At 51.8% G+C, this 12,693-nt stretch overlaps 1 protein-coding gene across 1 annotated transcript; it reads left to right on the top strand.

Annotated features, from left to right (window-relative positions):
• Positions 1-445: 445 nt before the first annotated feature.
• Positions 446-12,194, top strand: N7519_006689 (histone acetyltransferase TRA1; the record flags this gene model as incomplete). Its single annotated transcript, XM_057293465.1, has 4 exons — positions 446-497; positions 571-728; positions 804-11,462; positions 11,511-12,194. 4 exons carry the CDS (start codon positions 446-448, stop codon positions 12,192-12,194), a joined length of 11,553 nt encoding a protein of 3,850 aa, XP_057148276.1.
• Between the last annotated feature and the right edge of the window lie 499 nt (positions 12,195-12,693).

Here is a 12,693-nt window from a genome sequence, read left to right as displayed (position 1 = left end):
CGAGAAATTACCAAATGCGGACTAGTGTTTCTTTCGGGGTCTTTGCGATAGCCCGCGTCTTCTGTTCTGCTCTCGTGAATATCGCGCCGCATACAGTCCCCAACTTTCTCCCCATCTCCCTCAGCTTCTCCTCCCCGCGGGGTAATTCGATTCACTCATTTGCTGTCCGGACTAGATTTATTTCAATGGACTAGACAGTTTGTTTTCCCGGAAGAGCAAATGACTTGATGATTTCCTTCGTTTTAAATTCTACCGTCTCCGATCTTTTCGCATATCGACCGAGTCCACAGAGCTTCCGTGACACCACAACACAACATATGAGACCCCCATTCCCCCCCGGAAGACTGCGCACACTACGCTCTCATCAGCCGGCCTCTTGGCCCGGCCGTCCCTGCTGTTTCTTTCCATTTAGTCGCCAACCCTTGAGAAGGGTCAGATCAAAGTGATGGAGCGAAACATAGATATCTACGCCAACAAGCTCGGCGACGAGAAGCTGGGTATGTGGACGAGATCTGCACCCACTAGAATCGTTGGCCAGTTCCTGCACTAACTACCTTGCGATCTGAATAGATGTCAAACACCGAGCCAATGTCGCTACCGAATTACGAGACAATATTGAGCCTCTGTGCTCGGGCGCAAGCTATCCCATATTCCTAGCGAAGCTATGGCCGGTATTCAAAACTATCTTGAAGGGAGACCCGGTCTTCTTCAGCATGTCTTACGACCAGGTGAGAAATTTTGGCACAAGCTTGCCCTAGGTGAATGTTGCGCATAATGGGCTAACCACTCTGGCCATCCATTAGAAATTACGGAACTGCATCCTCGAAACACTGCACCGATTACCGATGGGCTCGCCTGACGTGGAGCCATACGCCGTCGACATGGTCGACCTGTTGATGGAACTCGCGCGCATCGAGAACGAAGACAATGCGGTGCTATGTATGAAGACAATCATGGATTTGGAGAGGAACCAAGCCAAGGCCACCGCGCACAAGGTGCAGGCTTTCTTGGAGCTTATCCAGGAAATGTTTCAGACCATGGAGCAAGTGGTTCGGGATACCTTTGACACCCCCAATCAGGCCACACCCTCAGGAATGCCATCGACGCCCAATGCAACAGCACAAAACTTCCAATCTCCCCGACCGAGTTCGCCTGCCACCTCAGTGTCAGATCTAGGACCTGATCAGCAGTCGAGCAATGTTCTCCTCAAGGGCATGCAATCGTTCAAGGTCCTCGCAGAGTGCCCGATTATCGTTGTTTCAATCTTCCAGACACACCGGGCATCGGTCCCAGCCAACGTCAAGCTGTTCGTACCTCTCATCAAGACCATTTTGCTGCTTCAGGCGAAGCCGCAAGAAAAGGCACACGCAGAAGCAGCGGCTCAAGGCACAATATTTACGGGTGTGTGCAAGGAAATCAAAAATCGCGCTGCATTTGGAGAGTTCATCACGGCCCAGGTGAAGACGATGAGCTTCTTGGCATATCTGTTGCGTCTCTATGCCCACCAACTACAAGACTTCCTTCCTACGCTTCCTTCCGTCGTTGTGCGTCTCCTTCAAGATTGTCCGCGAGAGAAGTCAGGTGCAAGGAAGGAGTTGCTGGTAGCCATTCGACACATAATCAACTTCAACTATCGGAAGATCTTCCTTGAGAAAATCGACGAGCTTTTAGACGAGCGGACTCTCATCGGGGATGGCCTTACTGTCTATGAGACTATGAGACCATTGGCTTACAGCATGTTAGCTGATTTAATACACCATGTTCGTGACCATCTAAGTCGCGACCAGATACGCCGAACGGTTGAAGTCTACACTAAGAACCTTCACGACGATTTCCCTGGCACGAGCTTCCAGACAATGAGTGCAAAGCTTCTTTTGAACATGGCAGAGAATATCTCCAAACTAGAAGACAAGCGTGAGGCGCGGTATTTCTTAATCATGATCTTGGATGCTATCGGCGACAAGTTCGCATCGATGAACCACCAGTTCAAGAACGCTGTCAAGGTCTCCAGGGCGTACAAAGTTTTCCGACAGGACACCGAGCCATGCGCCGAGAACTACCTTGCTGAAAAGAACCAACCACCGGACTGGGATGAGATTGACATTTTCTCGGCTTCTCCCATCAAGACATCCAGTCCGCGTGATCGTGGAGGTGACCCTGTCTCGGATAACATCTTCCTCTTCCGGAACTTGATCAATGGGTTAAAGAACATCTTCCGCCAATTGAAGAACTGCAACCCAGATGACATTCAAATCGACCCGAACAGCGTTCCCATCAACTGGTCGGAAGTTTCGTACGGTTACAATGCAGAGGAAGTCGGTGTGATCAAGAAGCTCTTCCACGAGGGAGCTCGTGTATTCCGCTACTACGGGGTAGACCAGTCTCCCCCTGAGATGAACTACGCGTCTCCGTTTGACTTCCTTGCAAGCCAATACACTGCCCCAATGTCCCGTGAAGAAAAGGAGCTTCTGGAAAGTTTCGGTACTGTTTTCCACTGCATTGATACCGCAACCTTCCATGAAGTCTTCCATTCTGAAATCCCGTACCTACATGAGCTCATGTTTGAACATGGGGCTCTCCTTCACCTGCCTCAGTTCTTCCTGGCTAGCGAGGCTACTTCTCCCGCGTTCTCTGGTATGGTCTTGCAGTACCTCATGGAGCGCATTGATGAGGTCGGGACCTCAGACATGACGAAGGCAAAGATACTCCTGAGGATGTTTAAGCTTTCCTTCATGGCCGTGACCCTGTTCTCTGTGCAAAACGAGCAGGTACTTCACCCGCATGTGACGAAGATTGTAACCAAGTGCATTGAGCTTTCAGTCACAGCCGAGGAGCCTATGAACTACTTCCTTCTTCTGAGGTCTCTCTTCCGAAGCATTGGTGGGGGCCGATTCGAGCTCCTGTACAAAGAGATCCTCCCGCTTCTAGAGATGCTCCTGGAAACGTTCAACAACCTATTACTTGCAGCCCGCAAGCCGCAAGAACGGGATCTCTACGTCGAACTCACCCTCACCGTTCCTGCTAGGCTTAGCCATCTCCTTCCTCATCTCAGCTATTTAATGCGCCCAATCGTGGTCGCCTTGCGTGCCGACTCTGATCTTGTCGGTCAGGGTTTGCGCACTCTCGAACTCTGCGTGGACAACCTCACGGCGGACTACCTCGATCCAATCATGGGCCCAATAATGGACGAGCTGATGACTGCACTCTGGGATCACCTGCGCCCATCTCCTTACAACCACTTCCACGCCCACACTACCATGCGCATCCTGGGAAAACTTGGCGGACGGAATCGGAAGTTCCTGAACCACCCGCCAGAATTGTCGTTCAAGCAGTTTTCTGATGATAACCCAAGCTTCGATATCAGGTTGATTGGCCCGAACGAGAAGCGGCCTTTCCCTGTCGATATCGGTATCGATCTCGCTGCGGGTAAACTCATGGAGGTACCCAAGACGGACTCCGGAAAGGCTTCGGACATATACTACAAGCAGCAAGCCTACCGCATGCTCAGCTCGCACCTAAAGCTCCAAATCGGTTACGACAACATCCCCGAAGACTTGGCAACCTCGATCAGACTCCATGCCAATGATCTCTTCGAAAATAAGCCGGGTGCTATGGCAGATATTCTTGACAAGTCAGAAAGGTCGGCCTCTATTCCAAAGAAGATTGCGCAGGAAGCAACAGTGAAGAAACTGATCAAGGCTTGTATCTTTGCCTCCACTATCCCTGAGCTCGAGCAAACCGCCACCGCGTTTGTGGCGGATGTTTGCAAGCACTTTGCGCTTGTAGAGGTTGGTCGTGCCCTGGCTCAAGTCCGCCATGGTCGCAAAGCTTTTGACGTTGCAAACGGGGAAGGTCCTGTGTACCTCGATTCTCGAATTCTCGCCGAGGCTTTAGTCGAGTGTCTGTCATCCGATAATGTGCGCGTCCGAGAAGCAGCTGAGCAGGCAATGTTGGTCGTGAAGGATGCCGCGGGTGTGATCTTCGGATCACCTGAGAAGGCAGCCAAACTGCCGTTCTTCGTGCATCTGGGTCGTATCTTCTGCCACAGCTGCTACAGTGAAGAATGGTTCACCAAAGCCGGTGGCAGCCTAGGAATCAGCCTGCTCTCTACCAAGCTGGACTTGGGAGATACATGGCTCTATGAGCGACATGTCGAGTTTTGTCGGGCTTTAATGTATGTTATAAAGGACACGCCTGCGGATCTCCCTGCTGCCACGAGGCTTCAGTCGCAAGAGACAATGACCTTGATGCTGCGACGATGCGGCAAACTCATCCCCAAAGACGATCTGAAGAACGAGAAGAGCCGCTTGAATGCGCTGTCTGGCTTCTTCGTATTTGAGCTTGCGCACATGAATAAACATGTCCGGGAGACTGCTCGTCGTTGCTTCACAACCCTGAAGGACGTCCTTGGCTGTGAGGTGCATGAGCTTATTCTTCCTGTTAGAGATCGTCTCTTGCAGTCGATCTTCAACAAACCTCTGCGTGCTCTGCCTTTCCCAACACAGATCGGTTTCATCGATGCCATCACGTACTGCCTCGGCCTGCACAACGATATTGTCACATTCAATGAACCGCTGAACCGTTTGATGCTGGAATCTCTTGCTCTCGCTGACGCCGATGACGAATCTCTAGCGTCCAAACCAAACGAGTTTAAGACTGCAGATATGATCGTGAATCTCCGTGTTGCTTGTCTTCGCCTCCTATCTATGGCAATGAGCTTCTCCGAATTTGCAAACACACCACAGAACACGAGCAGGGCTCGCATAATTTCTGTCTTCTTCAAGTCACTCTACTCAAAGTCACAGGAGGTAATTGAAGCCGCGAATGCGGGTCTGCGTGATGTCCTCACCCAAACGAACAAGCTTCCCAAGGATCTGTTGCAGAATGGACTACGCCCTATTCTCATGAACCTTCAGGATCCCAAGCGCCTCAGTGTTGCTGGTTTGGATGGTCTTGCTCGTCTTTTGACACTGCTGACGAACTATTTCAAAGTCGAAATCGGCGCCCGTCTGCTTGATCATATGAAGGTCATTGCGGATGATGCGGTACTGCAGAAGGTGTCTTTCAGCCTCGTTGAACAAAACCCGGCCATGAAGATTGTGGCTGCCATTTTCAATATCTTCCACCTCCTTCCACCGGCGGCCACTTCTTTTATGGAGCACCTCGTCAACAAGGTCTTGGATCTTGAACTGAAGCTTCGTAGAACCTCACACAGTCCATTCCGAAAGCCACTCGTGAAGTATCTCAATCGCTACCCCAAAGAGAGTCTCGCATTCTTCTTTGCGCGCTTCAAGGATGAGCGATTTGGACGATTCTTCGGACAGATCCTGGCAGACCCCGAAAGTGAAGCACTACGGAACGCGATCGTCGCAGACACGGATGGGTTCTCCACTGCCGCCTTTGGTCAAGACGCTGGTGACGGCAAGAACACTGCTGCTATCAACGGAGTCTATGTCGCGCACTCCCTCTGTTCCTACAGTTCAACCAAGCGCTGGTTGGTCTCGCATGCAGAGATGAGAAACAAGCTCCTCAATTCCGGCAGAGACCTGGAGAGGAAGCTCCGTGGTGACAGTTTGCCGGCTGATGAGCGACTCCGAGTGGAGCAAGCTGAAGACCAACTGATGGATATCTTCACCATGTACTTGACGGAGGCCACCCACGATCTTGACTTCCTGTTTGAAGTGATCGATGGACTCTCTGCCGACGAGTTGAAACGCACGCTTGCGCTTCCCAAGTTCATCTACAAGAGCATCATCTCCAATGAGTCCATTGATTACCGGCGCTCTGTTATTATGCGCTGCCTCGACCTCTATGGTCAGAAGAGCTGCCCGCAGAAGACCAAGACTTATGCCTTCCGTCACCTGGTCAACCCGATCTTTGCCATGGACGTCCAGGCTACTTGGAATAACCCTCCAAACACGCCCAAATTGATGGATAAGAGCATGACTGAGTCTATCCAGAGTCGTTTGTGGAAGCCGCAGTTGGCTGATTTGAGCGAGGAGTCTAACCAAGCTGGCGTCGACCACTCACGCATGGAGTTGCTACAACTGTCTGCTTTATTGATCAAATATCATTCACAAACGGTGCAGGATTCCCGCAAAGACATCATTAAGTTTGCCTGGAACTACATCCGACTTGAGGATATCATCAACAAATATGGTGCCTATGTTTTGATCAGTTACTTCATTGCGCACTATGAGACCCCATTCAAGATTGTGATTCAGGTCTATGTAGCACTGCTCCGGGCTCATCAGAATGAAGGCAGAGCGCTTGTTACGCAGGCTCTTGATGTCCTGGCTCCTGTTCTCCCTACACGAACAACCAGCAGCTCTGGAGCAGAGGCACGGTACCCCTTGTGGGCTAAATGGCCCCGTCGTATCCTGGCCGAGGAAACTGCCAACCTCCAGCAGGTTATGAGCATCTTCCAGTTCTTGGTTCGCCAGCCTGATCTTTTCTACGAGTCAAGGGAGCACTTTGTGCCTCTCATTGTCCCATCCCTAGTCAAGATCACTGGTCCACCGAATACTTCCAATGACAGCAAGAAGCTCGCACTGAACTTGATTAGCTTGATTTGGCACTGGGAAGAAAAACGGGCCCAGAATGCCGAGGCGAGCCACTTGGCCAATGGGACATCTGAATCTCCAATTGCCAGGAAACGCAAGCTGGACGAAGCCCAAGAGCCATCGCCATCCCCCGCTCTTGGTCCTCCCAGTAGCCGCGAACGATCGGATTATACTGTGCCAAATGATTTGCGTGCGTCCTTGATCAAGTACCTCATTACGTTCATCACCACAATCCCCGAACGCTTCCTGGTTCCAGCTGCCCAGCTTCGCCAAATGCCGACCACAAAACAGCAGAACCCTGTGGCCACTGGTGAAATGATCAACAAGGCTATTAACCTGCTTCGCAGCCTCCTTTCTCCCGAGTACTGGGGCGATCTAGACATTGACCTCTACCAAAAGGTAACTGAGCCAATCCTAGTGGGCGAGAAGGGTGATAAAGTTGAGGACAAAATCACCTACATGGTCAACACGCTGCAGGTCGTCAGGGTGCTTATTGCGGTCAAACCCAATGAGTGGATTGCTGCTCGTCTTCCTACTATCCAGAAACTCCTCGAGAAGCCCTTGAAGTCAGACAACCCAGAGATTCAAGATTGTCTACATGGACTAGAAGACGACATGGATGTTTTGCACAAGCTGCCGCCTCCTGTTCGTCGCGTTCTCGAGGCCATTCCAGATGAACAGCCTGATGACGAGGATGCGATGGACACCGAGGGGACGCCTTCGGAGTTCGGCTCGTATTTGTCTGCCATCGCCACTGAAACACTTTCTGCTAGCAATTACGTCTCCAGTCTGAACATCTTGTGGACGCTCTCCAAGATAAAGCCCGCCGAGATTGATGCACACATTCCCGCGGTGATGAAGGCATTCTCTACAAAGCTTGCCAAGGAACATGTTGCTGCCTCAACCCAGAATGGCGCGCAGCTGACGAACGGTACTAAGCCCGCTGAAGGGGCTCCAACTACCGATCAACAAGAGTTTGAGATTGGAGTTGACCTCATCCTCAAGACTATTGAGCTTATCTCTGTTAGAATGTCTCATCTTGGCGACCAACGTCGTCCATTCTTGAGCGTTCTAGCACAGATTGTGGAGCGTTCACAAAATATCGAGCTGTGCAGCAAGATTTTGGGCATGGCCGAGTCTTGGATCTTCCATTCCACCGAGTCTTGGCCCACCCTCAAGGAGAAGACGGCTGTTCTCCATAAGATGCTACTTTTCGAATCTCGGCCTGATCAGACAATGTTGAAGAAGTTCCTGGATCTTGTCATTCGAATTTATGAGGACTCAAAGATCACTCGGACTGAATTGACAGTCCGCTTGGAGCACGCTTTCCTGATTGGTGCAAGAGCCCAAGATGTTGAAATGCGCAACCGCTTCATGCAAATCTTCGATCGCAGTTTGACTCGCCTTGCGAGCTCGCGTCTCAGCTACGTTCTCACGTGCCAGAATTGGGATACTCTTGCGGACTCCTTCTGGCTGGCCCAAGCATCGCATTTGGTTCTTGGATGTGTGGATATGACCACTACTGCCCGCTTGCACCCCGAAGACTTCACCCTGTTCCCTGTGTCATTCCTCTTCGGCAGCGGCGATAAAGATCCGAGAAAGGCCGATATCATGGTTGACAACCAGCTGGAGACTTTCGTCGCAGAGCGTAGACGATTCATGTCGGATGTCGGTGATGTCAGAGTTCGTGATCTGATTGAGCCTTTGTGTCAGCTTCAACACACCGATTCGAATGTTGCCTACAAGCTGTGGACTACCATCTTCCCTCTGTTCTGGTCCACGCTGTCTAGTAAAGACTGCATTGATCTAGAAAAAGATATGGTCACATTGCTCACTCGTGAATACCATCATAGACAACTGGACAAGCGGCCCAATGTCGTCCAAGCCCTTCTGGAGGGTACTGTGCGTGCTAGTCCTCGGTTCAAAGTTCCTCCCCATGTTGTCAAATACCTCAGCCGAACGTACGACGCCTGGTACACTGCTGCGACCTACCTTGAACAAACCGCCATTAATCCCATCATTGACACGCCTACTGTACGTGAGAGCAACCTTGACGCCCTCGTTGAGGTCTACGCAGGCCTCCAAGAGGACGACTTCTTTTACGGAACCTGGCGCCGTCGTTGCAAGTTCGTTGAAACCAATGCCGCGCTTTCCTACGAGCAACAAGGAATGTGGGACAAGTCTCAACAACTCTACGAGAACGCCCAGATCAAGGCCCGTTCTGGCGCCATGCCGTTCTCGCAGGGAGAATACTTTGTGTGGGAGGATCATTGGCTGATCTGCGCCCAGAAGCTCCAGCAGTGGGAGATCCTGAGCGACTTCGCCAAGCATGAGAACCTGAACGATCTCTTATTGGAGGCCGCTTGGAGGAACATCGAGAACTGGCAGAGCGAGGGTAACCGTGAGCAGCTCGAGTCATTGATCAAGTCTGTGTCCGATGCTCCAACACCCAGACGCACCTTCTTCCAGGCCTTCATGGCCCTTCTCCAATACCACACGAAGAAGGACAATATCCAGGACTTCAACAGCGTCTGCGACGAGTCCATCCAGCTCTCCATTCGCAAATGGCTTCAGTTGCCCAAGCGTATCACCAACGCCCATATTCCCATCCTGCAGCATTTCCAACTCTTGGTTGAGCTGCACGATGCCAGCCACATCTGTAGCAGCTTGGCTCAGACAAATGAACGAAACTTGGATACCAAGTCCGCCGAGCTCAAGCTGCTTCTCGGAACTTGGAGAGACCGTTTGCCCAATCTCTGGGATGACATCAACACGTGGCAAGATCTCGTCACCTGGCGTCAGCACATCTTCCAGCTCATCAACGGCACCTACCTCAGTCTTTTGCCTCCGCAGACGAATAATGTGGCCAGCAACTCTTACGCCTACCGCGGATACCATGAAACAGCCTGGATCATCAACCGATTCGCCCATGTAGCTCGAAAGCACCAGATGCCAGAGGTCTGCATCAACCAACTCAGCCGTATCTATACCCTTCCGAACATTGAAATTCAAGAGGCCTTCCTGAAGCTTCGGGAGCAAGCGAAGTGCCACTACCAGAATCCGAAGGAGCTGAACAGTGGGTTGGATGTGATCAACAATACCAACCTCAACTACTTCGGGCCGCAGCAAAAGGCTGAATTCTACACACTCAAGGGCATGTTCCTCGCCAAACTTGATCATGTCAATGAGGCCAATGAGGCGTTTGGAGTTGCTCTTTACTATGATCTCCGCCTTGCTAAGGCCTGGTCTGAATGGGGACAGTACAGTGACCAGCGTTTCAAGGCTGATCCAACTGACTACGAGCTGGCTAGCAACGCTGTTAGTTGCTACCTGGAGGCGGCTGGTCTTTACAAGAGTGCGAAGTCCCGTAAACTGCTCAGCAGAATTCTCTGGCTTCTCAGCCTGGACAACGACGAAGGAAAGATCGCGAGTGCGTTCGAAAACTTCAAGGGAGACACCCCGGTGTGGTACTGGATCACTTTCATTCCTCAACTTCTCACCAGCTTGTCCCACCGGGAGGCTCGCCTCTGCAAGGCTGTTCTGGTCAAAATTGCCAAGTTGTACCCACAGGCTCTATTCTTCTTGCTTCGCACCAACAGAGAAGACATGCTGAGCATCAAGAAACAGCATGACCAGAAGCAGGAGAAGCTGAATCGGGCCAGGCAGCAGCAGCAACAACAACAGGGATCCTCGCCAAACGCAAAGCCAAATCCCGTTGCTGGTGCTGATAGTTCTCCTGCCCAGAAAGCCCAGGCTGCAGCTGCATCGACCAATGCCTCCCCATCAGTTCCGCCTGCGAACTCTCCCGCTACACAGAATCCCGCTCAGGCACAAAGCCAGTCTCCCGCACAGCCACAAAACCCTATGCAGGCATCCCCACAGGCTGGCCAAACTCCGGGCCAAGCGCAGCAAACTCATTTGCAAGTGCCAGGTCAGACTGGAACACCGCAGCAGAACCAGGCTGCACCTGTGGAGGGCGAAAAGGAACCTCTCAAGAAACCCTGGGAGTACTCGGACGAAATCATGTCTGGACTTAAGACTGCCTTCCCCTTGCTTGCTCTGTCTATGGAGACAATGGTTGACCAGATCCACAAGAACTTCAAGTGCCCCCCTGACGAGGATGCTTACCGACTCATTGTTGCTCTCTTGAACGATGGACTGGCCTACGTGGGTCGCATGCCTGGATCTTATGCCCAAGACTTCAAGTTGCCCGCCGCAACAGAAGCCAACATCACTCGATTCGCGGAGACAATCCTGCCAGCTCACATTCGCAAGTCGTTCGAGGCGGACTTTGTGACCAAGAAGCCAACCATGAACGAGTACATCCACAAGTTGCGGCGCTGGCGTGACAAGTTCGAGGAAAAGCTCGACCGGAGATCACAGCACACATTCCTTGAGAACTCTTCACCTCATTTGAGCGAGTTCCGCTTCCTCAAGTTTGATGAGGTCGAGGTTCCCGGCCAGTACCTACTCCACAAGGATAAGAACCAAGACTTTGTCCGCATCGACCGCTTCCTTCCAGATGTGGACCTCATCCGAGGCATTGGTGTCTGTCATCGCCGCTTGAAGATTCGCGGACACGACGGCAGTATGCAGGCCTTTGCTGTTCAGCATCCCGCTGCCCGCCACTGCAGGCGTGAAGAACGTATTCTTCAACTGTTTAGGATTTTCAATGGGTTGCTTGCGAAGCGCAAGGAGAGTCGCCGCCGCAACTTGTACTTCCACCTGCCTTTAATGGTTCCTCTAGCACCGCACATTCGCTTGGTGCGCGATGATTCCTCGTATATCTCCATGCAGGGAATCTATGAGGATTACTGCCGCCGCAAGGGCATCAACAAGGATGACCCAGTGCTCTTCACTATGGACAAGATGCGATCGTTGGCAGAGACGAAGCAGAACGTAAGTGTGCCATACACCTTCCACATGACAAACGCTAACAATTCCCAGCGCACGCCCGATCAACAACAGGTCCTTCGCACGGAAATTCTGACCGCGATTCAAGACAAATGGGTCCCGAGCACCGTGGTGTTGGAATACTGCCAGCAGACATACCCCAACTTCTCGGACTTCTGGCTCTTCCGTCGTCAATTTGCATACCAGTACGCAGCGATCGCCTTCATGACCTACGTCATGCACATTGGCAACCGATACCCGAACAAAATCATGATATCTCGTTCAACGGGCGATATCTGGGGTGCCGAATTGATCCCCACCATCAACCCAGCCAAGGCGTTCTTTTACAACCCCGAACAAGTCCCCTTCCGGTTCACACCGAACATTCAGACCTTGCTGGGTCCCATTGCGACCGAGGGTGTGTTCGCCTGTGCTATGATGGCAATCGCCCGCTGCCTGACGGAGCCGCGACACGAGCTGGAGCAACAGCTCAGCGTCTTCGTGCGCGACGAGATGATGTTCTGGGCTACGGCGCATCATCGCGGTGTCCTGCCCCCCGGACAACTCCGCGACCTGGTCTACAACAACAGCGAAATCATCGTCAACCGTGCTGTCAGTCTTGCCAGCCCGCCGGAGGGTAACTTGCCTGCCAATCAGACCACTATCGATCTGATCTCGAAGGCAGTCAACCCCCAGCATCTGGCGTCGTGCGATGCATTGTGGATGCCGTATCTGTGAGCAATTCTTGTTGTCGGTTTGCGTGTTTCTGTCCTGCCAATTGGCGATGGGAGCTTCCTGCATGGCTATTGTGCTTTCTGAAGTGGTGGTTTCGTCTCTGGGTTTGTTTTTTTTTTCTGAGCGTGGGCGCTTCGGCGAGGTGCGTGCGCAGCTTTGACGTTACTATGATTGTGATACCGATTTCCTTCCTGTTTTAATACCTTCTACAATGTCTTTGATACATCGGAATATTAGCTCTGGTACTAGTTAACAATTGTTCGATTTGATTGCTCTGTCGATTTCCATGTAACCTGATAACGCCTTCTCAGTGGGTTTAAATGTTGATTCCGTAAGACACGTACATATGTAGAACTACGGCGTTTCTGGTAAGATACGGGGGCTGCTGCAGCCAGTACAAGGCACAAGTTAAAATAGAAAAATCATCTCGATATTTGAAACGCCTGGCTCAGCGGCCGGATATCACAACATCAGTCCTCGGGGACCGGGTAGAATTACCCTC

This window comes from Penicillium mononematosum (assembly GCF_028829835.1).
Source record: "Penicillium mononematosum strain IBT 11891 chromosome Unknown utg000003l:1.0-8172316.0:1.0-8177699.0, whole genome shotgun sequence".
Classification (NCBI taxonomy): domain Eukaryota; kingdom Fungi; phylum Ascomycota; class Eurotiomycetes; order Eurotiales; family Aspergillaceae; genus Penicillium; species Penicillium mononematosum.
The sequence above is the reverse complement of the archived record's forward strand: the minus strand, read 5'-3'. Positions and strand labels throughout refer to the sequence as shown.